Source organism: Rhinolophus sinicus, chromosome 13, assembly GCF_057876585.1.
Source record: "Rhinolophus sinicus isolate RSI-liver-muscle chromosome 13, RSI-T2T, whole genome shotgun sequence".
NCBI lineage: Eukaryota > Metazoa > Chordata > Mammalia > Chiroptera > Rhinolophidae > Rhinolophus > Rhinolophus sinicus.
In genome coordinates this window covers 59047489-59060907 of record NC_142513.1, presented here as the reverse complement: position 1 = coordinate 59060907, position 13419 = coordinate 59047489, and the positions used below count along the sequence as shown (strand labels likewise).

General features: G+C 47.2%; 1 protein-coding gene across 15 annotated transcripts in view; it reads left to right on the top strand.

Moving 5' to 3' along the window:
• Nucleotides 1-13419, top strand: part of KIF7 (kinesin family member 7) — a 35861-nt gene that overhangs the window by 5997 nt on the left and 16445 nt on the right. For 12 of the 15 annotated variants that reach the window (XR_016018262.1, XR_016018263.1, XR_016018273.1 and 9 more), the window contains 6 exons: nt 61-592; nt 1089-1199; nt 1767-1994; nt 3383-3522; nt 3910-4025; nt 4212-4358. Coding sequence is in view for 1 of the 15 variants with exons in the window: in XM_088789346.1 (XP_088645472.1) it covers nt 61-592; nt 1089-1199; nt 1767-1994; nt 3383-3522; nt 3910-4025; nt 4212-4358 (1274 nt within the window). In the remaining 14 variants the exon portion in view is untranslated. The remainder of the gene's footprint in view (nt 1-60; nt 593-1088; nt 1200-1766; nt 1995-3382; nt 3523-3909; nt 4026-4211; nt 4359-13419) is intronic. The other 3 variants (XR_016018275.1, XR_016018274.1, XR_016018272.1) reach the window with 3 other exon arrangements.

Genomic DNA, 13419 nt, shown 5'->3' with positions numbered 1-13419 from the left:
GAGCATTCCGAAGAGCGGGCCTTGTGTGGGGTCCCTGACGCACCGGCCTGGCGTCCTCAGGATCCTCAAAGACTCGCTGGGCGGCAACTCCAAGACGGTGATGATCGCCTGCGTCAGCCCCTCCTCCTCGGACTTCGACGAGACCCTCAACACCCTCAACTACGCCAGCCGCGCCCAGAACATCCGCAACCGCGCCACCATCAACTGGCGGCCGGAGGCCGAGCGGGTGCCCGAGGAGGCGGCCGGCACGCGGGGTCCTCCTCGGCACCGCTCGGAGACGCGCATCATCCACCGTGGCCGGCGCCCCCCGGGCCCCGCCGCCCCTGCCACGGCGGCTGCCCGCCTGGGCGCCGAATGCGCGCGCTACCGGGCCCGCACCGACGCTGCCTACAGCCTCCTGCGCGAGCTGCAGGCCCAGCCCGGGCTGCCTGGCGCCGCCGCCCGCAAGGTGCGCGACTGGCTGTGCGCTGTCGAGGGCGAGCGCAGCGCGCTGAGCTCCGCGTCTGGGCCCGACAGCGGCATCGAGAGCGCCTCCGCCGCGGAGGAGCAGGCCACGCAGGGGCCCGGCGGCAGAAAGGTGGCCAGGGGCCAGGTGGGCCCTGGGAGCAGCGGGCAGGGGAAGGGAGATCATCTTTGGGTAGCCAGCCGTGCCTCTGCCCCCTGTCCGTTAGCAGAGCGCTCTAGGGATTCAGAGGCACTTCTGCTGATGACCGAGGTCACTTTTGGTAACGTCACCCAGCCTCAGGGTCTCTAAAATAGGGGTGACAGTGGCACTGATGTCTGCCTCCTGGGGTTGGTGTAAGGGTGAAGGTGTAAGACGCACGCAGCGCACTGGTGAAGGCGCAGTGAGTTGTTCGTAATAATAGTGATGTTAATAAAAATGATGAGAGATGGCCCAAACGGCTTGCAGAGGGACCCACAGTGCAGCTGGGGTTTGGGGCGCCCACTGCAGTCAGGGCTTGGAGCAGAGTAACAAGTAGGGCTAGGGGATCCCCTGGCAGGGCAGAGAGAGGGCCCCGGGGTACCAGGGACGGGCAGGTTTGTCGTGCCAGCTCCGGGTGCTGAAGCCTCTCTCCCTGCCCCGGTAGGAAGATGATGGGGCACTGCTGGCCCTGCAGAATCAGGTGGCGCGGCTGGAGGAAGAGAACCGAGACTTCCTAGCTGCACTGGAGGATGCCATGGAGCAGTACAAGCTGCAGGTGGGGCCGCCCTTTCCACGGTGGGGAGAAGGCTTCCTTGAGGAGGTGAAAGTGAGCTGAGCTTTCCTGGAGTGAGAAGAAATTAGCCGCTCGCATTCTGGCAGGGTGGGTAGAGATGGGGGCATGCACAAATGAGCAAAAGTGTGGAGGTGAGGAACAATGATGCGGGTGGCTGTGCACGATGGTCACGAGTGGGTGGGGAAGTGGGACTCGAGGGGCGGCAGGATGGGGCAGTTGGAGTCAGACCCTTTTGTCTCAAGATAACTGAGCCAGCAGTGTTCCTGGCGCCCTCTGGTGGCAGTGATGGGTATGGACATGGAGGACGGAGTGAGTGATCGGAGGCGGCCGGGTGGTGTGAGAGCTTGAGCCTGAACTAGTACAGTTTGTGTGTGGGTGTGGGTGGGCAAGAGGCGGTCAGAGGTATTTGGCGGTCCTCAGTTTTAGCCCAGAGCAAGCGGGTGTCCCCAGACCTCTTCTTCAGTCTCCTGCACTTCTGCCTGTCAGCATCCCTGCAGCACCCCCTCCCCCAGCCGAGTCCCCCAGCAGCCCCTGGACCATGTCTTGCAGAGCGACCGTCTGCGTGAGCAGCAGGAGGAGATGGCCGAGCTGCGGCTACGACTAGAGATGGTGCGGCCTGGCTGGGGTGCCCCAGGGCTCCTGCAGGGCCTGCCTCCTGGGTCCTTTGTGCCCCGGCCTCACACAGCCCCCCTGGGGGGCACCCACACCCATGTGCTGAGCATGATGCCCCCTGCCTGTCTTCCTGGAAATGAAGTTGGCCCTGAGAAGTGGGGAGAGGTGAGGAAGCGGCGATGCTGGGCATCTGCTGGGCCAGTTGGACTGGGTGGGCTCAGGCAGGGGCAGGGTGATACTGGAGAATGTCTCTCACCCCATGCTTTCATGGGACCAGCAGTGAGGTGCCCCTGTTTGTGTCACTACAGGAAGGGCCAAGGTTTGTGTGACTCTGGTAGGGTCTCTCAGATATGTGGTGCCATTGGGAAGCCCCAGGGCAGCTAGAGGTTGTTTGGGGGTTACAGAGGGGCTTCTGGCTTCTAGCATTGGAAGGGAAGCTTGCATACTTCCAGAGATGGGAAGTTCATCACCTCTGAGGCCTCCCTCTCTGTGTTTGGGTGCCTGTCTTTGCAAGTTTACTTTTCCATGAGCCCTAAGTTCCCTGAGTCTGGTCTCTTAGTTCTGCCACATAGGGCCTTTTGGACAAAGGCTGCTCCTGCATCTGCCTGAAAGCACTGGGTCATCTCAGCTCTCGAGTCCTGAGGGACTGAGGAGAGGGAGGCCATGGGTTTGCCAGAAGTCTTATGAAGTCACCACTCTGGCCGGGTGTTGTTAGCAAGATGTGACTTGGGTGCAGGTGACCTGTGTACGAGGTCGGATAATTAAGTTCGCAAACTCATCCTAGAAAAAGTGCTATATACCTCACTGCCAAATATCACTACGGTCACCTTCGAAATACTCCCCTTGGGAAGCTATGCACCAACACCAGCGCCTAGTCCACCCTTCAAAGCAATTTTGGAACTCTTTTTCTGGAATGGCCATCAGAGCTGTCATCGTATTACCTTTGATGTCCTGAATGTCATCAAAATGTCTTCTTTTCAGTATTTATCTTCAGGTAAAGAAAAGTCACTGGGGGCCAGATCAGGTGAGCAATAACTGTTCCAATGCAGTTATTTGTTTACTGGCTAAAAACTCCCTCACAGACAGTGCCGTGTGAGCTGGTGCATTGTCGTGATGCAAGAGCCATGAATTGTTGGCGAAAAGTTCAGGTCGTCTAACTTTTTCCTGCAGCCTTTTCAGCTCTTCCAAATAATAAACTTGGTTAACTGTCCAGTTGGTGTAAATTCATAATGAATAATCCCTCTGATATCAGAAAAGGTTAGCAACAGCGTTGCAACAAGTTCACGAACTTAATTGTCAGACCAGACCTCGTACAAGATAGAAAGAGCAGATGGTCAGCTGACAGTACCAGGTACTGTGGGAGCCAGGGAGGGAGAAATGGGGGGAGGGAGGAGGCTCCTGCTCCGATGTGAGCTTGGAAAGGCGTCCGTGGGGTCACTTGAGGTAGGTCTCAAAGGTAAGGCAGGGCTTGAGGCAGAGGTGTGAGGCGGAGGGGAATGGCTGATGGAGGCGGCCCTGGAGGCTTTCTGTCCTGAACCCTGACACTCCCCTAGCAGGTGCCAAATGGCCGGGAGACCGGAGCTAAGTTGCTGGAGGAGGTAGACAGGCTGGAAAGTGGCTCTTCTGCTGCATCGGAGGAGGGGGAGGAAGGGGAGGAGGAGCCGCCACCCCCACGGACCCTGCACCTGCGTAGGTGAGTAGGACCCACTGCTGACCTCACGGACCAAGTCAGGGCCTGGCTGGGAGGACCCGGGGTCTCGGTGCCCTCACCTACATCGCCCTGGCCGACCCTTGAAGGAGAGCAGACAGGAACTGTGGGCCCTGAACCAAGTACTTGGGGTAGGTGTACCGTGGAGTGGGCCAGGCTTCCTGCTTCTCAGTCTCCAAGGTGGTCCTCGCTGCCCACGGCTGCCCTGTACCCTCTAAGCATGGCTCCTGGCCTTGGGTTCTGCTGGGCTGACACCCCAGGGCTCCACTGACCCTGAGGGGGTGGAAGGTCGGTGGTGGCCTGTCTCTCTCCCTCCGGTCCAGGAGGTGGCTGGGCTGGGGGCAGGTACAGACTCCTGCGTCTGCCCTCTAGAAACGGGATCAGCAAGTGGAGCCAGAGGGAGGAGGCCAGCCCAGGGAGTCCGCCCGGCAGGAAGGACCCGGAACTTGGCCTTGACGAGCTGGGTGCAGCCATCCTGGAGCCCAGAGGTGGGCTTGGTGGGAGGGATACAGAGGGCCCCGGCTCCTCATCCCCTCCGTGGTCCCGGACCAGCTATCCTGGACACTGCACCCTCACCCCTGCCTGCCCCTGCCCAGGACCTGCCCCTCCCCTTACCCCCTGTGCCTCCCCCACTGTTGGCTGGGGCAGCAGACTTGACAGTGGGTCTTATACAGCGGTCCGTGGGAGCAAGGCCCAGGCTCGGCCCCGCCAGGTCCCCGCTGCCTCCGAGTGGCGGCTGGCCCAAGCCCAGCAGAAGATCCGGGAGCTGGCCATCAACATCCGCGTGAAGGAGGAGCTCATTGGGGAGCTGGTCCGCACAGGTGAGGCGTGGGCGCTGGGGCGGCCCCCACCCGAGGCTGGGTTTGGAGCAGGGGCCAGACGGCCTTGGTTTGATGCCCAGCTCAGCCTCTTCCATTTGTGTGATCCTAAAAGCAGGTCGGATAACCACTTTGTGCCTCAGCTTTCTCATCCCTAAAATGGGGATAAGTAATGGTACCTGCTTCCCAGGGTTGTGAGGATGGAATGAGTTACTTCAGGTAAAGTGCTTAGAGTAGCTCTCAGGAAGCATTACCTGTTATTACTTACCCAGTGCCTGCTGTGTTAGGACTGAATCTCTCAGTCCTGGGGAACACATAGGTCCCCCAAATCATGCTACGTTTACTACTGGTCATACATGTGATGGAGTAGGGGGTGATTTTAAGTGGGGGGACCCATTGAACCTTTTTAGCAATAGTTACAAATTTAGTATAAAATGCAGTGTGAAAAATTTCAAACAGAAAATAAGACTAGTACAGTGGGTCTCCGTATACCCATCACCAAGATTAGCAGTTACCAAGTTTCTCCCACGTTTTATTCCTCTTTTCATTGCTGAAATACATATATACTGGGAGTGTCAAAAAAAAAAAAAAAATGTCTACAAGTGGATGCTTTGGTCAGCGTTGCTCAAGCAGTAGTTCGCCGTCATCAGAAGTGTCTGGACGCTGATGGGAACCACTTTGAGCCCCTCTTGTAATTGTAGAAATCAAATGTGACTTGTAATCATCTTTTGTTATCGGCGTGTATTGAGTATTACAATTTTAATAGTTTTTTTTCCTTTCTTTCTTAAAATGTGTTGTTGTGCGGGGCGGCCTGCCGGGTCTCAGCTCCCGCTCCCCACATAAGAATGCAGGATATGGTGAGGCCAAAAAGGAACACCCACGGAGCCATAGGTAGGGGAGTCATACCACTATATTCTCGCTGGTGGCTGGGTTGGAGAAACAGGAAACAGGAGCCACACAATTCTCAACCCTCACTGCGCCGCTTGCAGGCTCAGCCACCATCTTCTTGCTAGCCCCCATTTTTTCTTTCTGCTAGTGTAGCCACAGCAGTTATATTAGTGGCCAATGGCTCACTGGTTACAGCCAACTAGCCATAGCTGATGGCCATCCAATCACAGTTGATGGCCATTTACTACCTGAGCCAACACCTTTCTATGTGAGGCCGAGAGCCTGGAAACTACTTTCTGGGGCTCTGCCCCCACATGTGTATACATTTTTTTTGGCACCCCCGGTTTGTAATTGACAGTGGGGTAAAAATGGTTAATAACATTATGTAAACTTCAGGTGTGTGATTCTGTAATGCGTAATCTGTATATTGCACTGTGCACCCAAAGTCTAGTCTCCTCCCGTCACCATATATTTGACCTTCTTCTCCCTCTTCGTCCTTCCCCTCTGGTCACCTCCATACTGTTGTCTGTGTCTGTGAGTTTGTTTGTTGCTTTGTTTTATATCCCACATCTAAGTGAAATCCTATGGTTCTTGTCCGTTTCCATCTGACTTATTTCACTTTGCATGATACTCTCAAACTCCATCACTGTTGTGGCAAATGACAATATGTCATCGTTTTCGTGGCTGAGTAGTATTCAATTGTGTATATGTATCACCTCTTCTTTATCCAATCATCTATCAAAAGACACTTCAGTTTCCGTGTCTTGGCCACCGTGATTAATGCTTCAATGAACCTGGGTGTGGGGTACACAGATCGTTATAAATAAATGTTTTCCAATTTTTCGGGTAGATACTCAGAAGACGGATTGCTGAGTCATATGGTAAAGTCTATTATTAATTTTTTGAGGAACCTCCACACTTTTCCTTAGTGGCTGCACCAGTTTATATTCCCACCAGCAGTGTATGAGGGTTCCTTTTCTCCACAGCCTCTCCAACGCTTGTTATTACTTGTCTTATTAATATCAGTTCTGACAGGTATGAGGTGATATCTCATTGTGGTTTTGATTTGTATTTCCCTGATGATTAGTGATGTTTTTTTTCTCCTTGTTTTTTTTATTAAATTTATTGGAGTGACAATTGTTAGTAAAATTACATAGATTTCAGGTGTACAATTCTGTATTACATCATCTATAAATCCCGTTGTGTGTTCATCACCCAGAGTCAGTTCTCCTTCCATCACCATATATTTGATCCCATTTACCCTCATCTCCCACCCCCCACCCCCCTTACCCTCTGGTAACCGCTAAACTATTGTCTGTGTCTATGAGTTTTTGTTTCTTATTTGTCTGTCTTGTTCTTTTGTTGTTTTTGGTTTATATACCGCATATCAATGAAATCATATGGTTCTCTGCATTTTCTGTCTGATTTATTTCGCTTAGCATTATACTCTCAAGATCCATCCATGTTGTCACAAATGTTCCTATATCATCTTTTCTTACCGCCGAATAGTATTCCATTGTGTATATATACCACAGCTTCTTTATCCATTCATCTATCGAAGGACATTTTGGTTGTTTCCATGTCTTGGCCACCGTAAACAAAGCTGCAATGAACACTGGAGCACACATGTCTTTATGCATAAATGTTTTCAGATTTTTTGGGTAGATACCCAGGAGAGGGATTGCTGGGTCATATGGTAATTCTATTCATAATTTTTTGAGGAACCTCCACACTGCCTTCCATAACGGCTGCACCAGTCTGCATTCCCACCAACAGTGTATGAGGGTTCCTTTTTCTCCACAGCCTCTCCAACACTAGTTACTATTTGTCTTGATGATAGCCATTCTGACTGGGGTGAGGTGATATCTCATTGTGGTTTTGATTTGCATTTCTCTGATGATTAGTGATGTTGAGCATTTTTTCATATGTCTATTTGCCATTTGTATGTCCTCTTTGGAGAAATGTCTCTTAAGGTCCTCTGTCCATTATTCAATTGGGTTGTTTGTTTTTTGTTGTTGAGTTTCATGAGTTCCTTGTATATTTTGGATATTAGCCCCTTATCAGAAGCACTGTTTGCAAAAATCTTCTCCCATTCAGTTGGTTGCCTCTTTATTTTGTCGATGGTTTCTTTTGCTGTGTAAAAGCTTTTAAGTTTCATGTAGCCCCATTTGTTTATTTTAGCTTTTACTTCCATTGCCTTTGGAGTCAAATTCATAAAATACTCTTTGAACCCAAGGTCCATAAGTTTAGTACCTATGGTTTCTTCTATGCAGTTTATTGTGTCAGGTCTTATGCTGAAGTCTTTGATCCATTTTGAATTAATTTTGGTACATGGTGACAGATAGCAGTCCAGTTTCATTCTTTTGCACGTGGCTTTCCAATTCTCCCAGAACCATTTATTGAAGAGGCTGTCTTTCCTCCATTGTATGTTTTTAGCTTCTTTGTCAAAAATTATCTGTCCATATTTATGTGGTTTTATTTCTGGGTTCTCATTTGTCTTCCATTGGTCTATGTGTCTGTTTTTCTGCCAATACCATGCTGTTTTGATTATTGTAGCCCTGTAGTACAAGCCAAAGTCAGGGAGTGTGATACCTCCAGCATTGTTCTTTTTTCTTAAGATTGCTTTGGCTATTCGGGGTCTTTTGTGGTTCCAAACAAATCTGATGATTTTTTTGTTCTATCTCTTTTAAAAATGCCATTGAGATTTTGATGGGGATTGCATTAAATCTGTATATTGCTTTGGGTAATATGGCCATTTTAACTATGTTGATTCTTCCAATCCATGAGCACGGAATGTCTTTCCATTTCTTTGTGTCTTCTTCAATTTCTTTGAAAAATGTCTTATAGTTTTCAGCATATAGGTCTGTCGCATCCTTGGTTAAGTTTATTCCTGGGTATTTTATTCTTTTTGCTGCAATTGCAAAAGGAATTGTTTTTTGTATTTCTTTTTCTGAGATTTCATTGTTAATATATAGCAATGCAATGAACTTTTGTACGTTGATTTTGTAGCCAGTAACTTTACTGTATTCGTTGATTGTTTCTAATAGCTTTTTGGTGGAGTCTTTAGGGTTTTCTATATATAGCATCATGTCATCTGCAAAGAGTGATAATTTAACTTCTTCATTCCCAATTTGGATGCCTTTTCTTTCTTTTGCCTGATTGCTCTGGCAAGGATTTCCAACACTATGTTGAAAAGCAGAGGTGATAGGGGACAGCCCTGTCGTGTTCCTGAACGTAGAGCAAAGGGCTTCAGTTTTTCACCATTAATTATGAGATTAGCTGAGGGCTTGTCATATATGGCCTTTATTATGTTAAGGTATTTTCCTTCTATATCAATTTTATTAAGTGTTTTAATCATAAATAGATGTTGTACTTGTCAAATGCTTTTTCTGCATCAATTGATATAATCATATGATTTTTGTCCTTTATTTTGTTTATGTGATGTATCACATTGATGGATTTGCAGATGTTGAACCATCCTTGTGCCCCGGGGATGAACCCCACTTGGTCGTGATGAATAGTCTTTTTAATGCATTGTTGTATTCGATTTGCTAGAATTTTGTTTAGGATTTTTGCATCTGTATTCATCAGCGATACTGGTCTGTAGTTCTCTTTTTTTGTGTTGTCCTTACCAGGTTTTGGTATCAGGGTAATGTTGGCCTCATAAAATGAGTTAGGAAGTACTGTCTCTTCAACTTTTGGAAGAGTTTGAGCAGGATTGGTATTAGATCTTCTTTGAAGGTTTGGTAGAATTCACTAGTGAAGCCATCTGGTCCCAGACTTTTGCTTTTGGGAAGGTTTTGGATGACTGATTCAATTTCGTTACTGGTGATCGGTCTGTTTAGATTTTCCAGTTCTTCATGGTTCAGCCTTGGAAGGCTATATGTTTCTAAGAACTTGTCCATTTCTTCTAGGTTATTGAATTTGGTGGCATATAGTCCTTCATAGTATTCTTGGATGATCCTTTGAATTTCTGTGGTGTCCGTGATAACTTCACCTAATTCATTTCTGATTTTGTTTATTAGTGTCTTTTCTCTTTTTATCTTAGTGAGTCTAGCCAAGGGTTTGTCAATTTTATTGATCTTTTCAAAGAACCAGCTCTCTGTCACATTAATTTTTTCTATTGTCTCTTTGTTATCTATTTCATTTAGTTCTGCTCTGATTTTTGTTATTTCCTTTCTTCTGCTGACCTTGGGTTTCACTTGTTCTTTTTCTAGTTCTTTAAGGTGTAACGTGGTTATTTATTTGGGATTTTTCTTGTTTCTTGAGATAGGCCTGCAATGATACAAATTTCCCTCTTAAAACTGCTTTTGCTGCATCCAAAAAATTTTGGTAGGATGTATTTTCATTGTCATTTGTTTCTATGTATCTTTTGATCTCTCCTCTAATTTCTTCTTTGACCCAGTCGTTCTTTAAAAGTATGTTGTTTAAGCTCCATGTATTTGTGTTTTTTCCTGCTTTGTTTCTGCAGTTGATATCCAATTTCAAAGCCTTGTGATCAGAGAATATGCTTGGTATGATTTCAATCTTCTTAAATTTGCTGAGGCTGATTTTATGTCCTAATATATGGTCTATCCTTGAGAATGTTCCGTGTACACTAGAAAAGAATGTATAGTCTGATGTTGTAGGATGAAGTGCTCTATAAATGTCAATTATGTCCATTTCATCTAATGTGTCATTTAGGGCTGCTATTTTGTTATTTATTTTCTGTTTGGATGATCTACCCATAGCTGTCAATGATGTATTTAAGTCCCCTAGTGTTTTGGTCAATTTCTCGCTTTAGTTCTGTTAGTAGTTGCCTGGTATATCTCAGTGCTCCCTGATTGGGGGCATAAATATTGATGACTGTTATGTCTTCTTGTTGTATAGTCCCCTTTACCATTATGAAATGTCCATCTTTGTCTCTTGTTATCTTTTTCACCCTGAAGTCTGTTTCATCTGATATCATTATGGCTACACCTGATTTTCTCGATACCATTTGCTTGAAGTGTCAATTTCCACCCTTTCACTTTGAGTCTATGCTTGTCCTTCTAGCTGAGATGTGTCTCTTGGAGACAGCATATGGTTGGGTTTAATTTTTTGATCCAATCTGCTACTCTGTGCCTTTTTATTGGTGAGTTCAATCCATTTACATTTAGGGTGATTATTGATATGTGAGGATTTCCTGCCATTCTATCTTTAGTTTTCTGGTAAGGCTGTGTCTCCATTGTTTCTTTGCCTTTTTGCTGTTGTCTATTATTTCTGTGTGGTGGTATTCTATGATGTTTCCCTCTGTTTCTTCTTTTATTTCAGTATATATTTCAGTTCTGGATTTTTTTTTGAGTGGTTACCCTTAAGTTTATGTAAAAGAAAGTTTGATATTTAGAGTGTTCCATTTTCTTCAGCACGCTTACTTTCTCCATTCCCATATTCCGGTTCAGGCCTTTACTCTCCCCCTTTTTATGTTTTGGTTGCCACAAATTGTCCCTGTTGATGGTGGTCGAATAGCCTCCTTTAGTATTTCTTGTAGTGCAGGTCGTGTATTAGAAAATTTCCTCAGCTTCTGTATGTCTGGAAAGGTCTTTATTCCTCCTTCATATCTATAGGATATCTTTGCTGGATATATTCTTCTTGGCTCATAATTTCTCTCCTTCAATAGTTTAAATATTTGGTTCCACTCCCTCCTGGCTTGTAGAGTTTCTGCTGAGAATTCTGATGATAATCTAATGGGCTTTCCTTTGTAAGTTACCGTCTTCTTTTCCTTGGCTGCCTTGAGGATTCTTTCTTTGTCGTTGATTTTAGACAGCTTCAATACAGTGTGCCTTGAAGAAGGCCTGTTGGGATTGAGGTAACTAGGTGTTCTATTTGCTTCTTGGATTCGAGGATCCACTTCTGTCCACAAGTTTGGAAGTTCTCATCAACAATTTGTTTAAATATATATTCTCTGTTCCCTTCTCTCCTTCTGGTATGCCCATTATTCTTATATTGCTCTTTCTGGTGGAGTCAGAAAGTTCTTGTAGAGTTCTTTCATTTCTTTTAAGTCTCAAGTCTCTTTCTTCTTCCATCTGTGTAATTTCCAGGTTTCTATCTTCGATGTCACTGATTCTTTCCTCTGTCTGGTCAACTCTACTACCTAAGCTGGTTATTTCATTCTTAATTTCTTCTATTGAGTTCTTAATCTCCAGAAATTCTATTTGGTTCTTTTTTAAAATTTCAATCTCTTTCGTAAAATGATCATGCTGTTCTTTGATTGTGTTTCTGAGTTCATTTAACTGCCTATCTGTGTTTTCTTGTATCTCGTTGAGTTTTTTCAGAACTGCAATCTTGAATTCTCTGTCATTTAAGTCACATATTTCTGTATCTTTAAGTGCCTTTTCTGGAGATTTTTCACTTTCTTTCTGAGCTATCTTGTTGCCTTGGTTATTCATGGCAATTACCGGTTTACTATTTCTCTGCCTAGACATCTACAGGAGTGGCTTCTGTAACAGGTTGATAGGAAGAGGTCTTTCTTTTGTTTTCCAGTACTTGTTGTTAGAATGTTTTATTTTTTCTCCAACTGCAGCTTATTTTTCTTCTCCCACACGGTAGTGCTATGTGTTCTCTGCACTATTCCAGCTTCTCACACACTGGGGGGATTCCCTGGGAGACGGGCTTCTCCTCTGTTAATAGTTCGTCTAGGTCACAGGGCGCAGTGTCCTGGTGGGCATGCGGAAAGCTTTTGATGTTCCAAAGCTCTTCCTGCACCAGATTCAGAGCCCGTATGTTTCAGCAGCTCTGTTTACTCCTGCAGGGATCACCCAGATAGGTGGGGCCAGGGGCGGGGTAAGTTGTGAGAGGTGGTCCAGAGCAATGGTGGTGACCATCACCACAGCCGGTCCTGCTTCCACAGCTCCCTCCCCTTTGCCGGAACTAGTTGGGCTGCGAATCTGTGTCTGCGGTCCACAGTTCTCAGAACAGCAAGTATTCTGTTCTTTTGCTCTGACACTGCTACTGTTCTGCTTCTAGCACCGGGCAGGTGGGGGCGGGGCGAGCTCTGGGAGGGGAGGGAGGGGGCGGCCAGTCTCAGTGCCTAAGGCTCCGTTCTCTGCTCGGCACTGCGGGCTTAAACCATTGTTTTCAGCCTTCTTCCCTCAGTCTTTTCTCCGAGGTCTCTGCTGTGAGCGTTGGGTTCAGCCGTGTTATATGCTGCCCCCTCAGCCCTGTGGAGCCCTGGCGGAGCCCTAACAGTCCGAGCTCTTCCCTCTCCCGCAGCTGCGGTAGCTCCGGGAAGCAGCGAGCTCGGCGCACTGAGCTGGGTCTGCGTCCTGCGCCCGCGTGGCTCCGTCTCCGCACTTCTCCCTTCCCTCCTCCCCCGCTCGCACGAATCTCCCACGTGTAGGTGACTTCGGTAGTCGGCCTCTTCGTCTTGCCTGTCTGCTGTGCAGGGAGTCCTTTGTGGAGTTTTTGTTGTTCGATTCGTTGTAATTTCCAGGGGAGCTTTACAGAGGCTCACCTCACGCCGCCATTTTTCCGGAAACCTTCTAGTGATGTTTTTATATAGCTGTTGGCCATTTGTATGTCTTCTTGGGAGCAGTGTCTGTTCAGGTCATCTGCCCGGTTTTTTTTTTTAATTGGGGAAGGGGTACAGGACTTTATTGGGGAACAGTGTGTACTTCCAGGACTGTTTTTCCAAGTCAAGTTGTCCTTTCAGTCTTAGTTGTGGAGGGCGCAGCTCAGCTCCAGTTGCCCGTTGCTAGTTGAAGGGGGCGCTGCCCACCATCCCTTGTGGGAGTCAAACCGGCAACCTTGTGGTTGAGAGCCCACTGGCCCATGTGGTAATCGAACCGGCAGCCTTCGGAGTTAGGAGCATGGAGCTCTAACCGCCTGAGCCACCGGGCCGGCCCTCAGTTTGTACTTCTTAATCCCTTCACCTTTTTCACCCTGTCCCCCAACCGCTTCCCATCTAGCACCCCAATAAATCCAGTATGCATCTGACACCATCCAGTTACTACAATAGTAATGACTATATATTTTTTTATGCTACGTACTACATCCCCATGATTACTTTGTAACAACTAATTTGTACTTCTTAATCCCTTCCCCAATTGAACGTACCCTCCTAACCCCCTTCCGTCAGGCAACCATTAAAATGTTCTCTCTATTGAGGAGTTTGTTTCTGTTTTGTTTATTTTGTTCTTTAGATTCCACTTATAAGCGA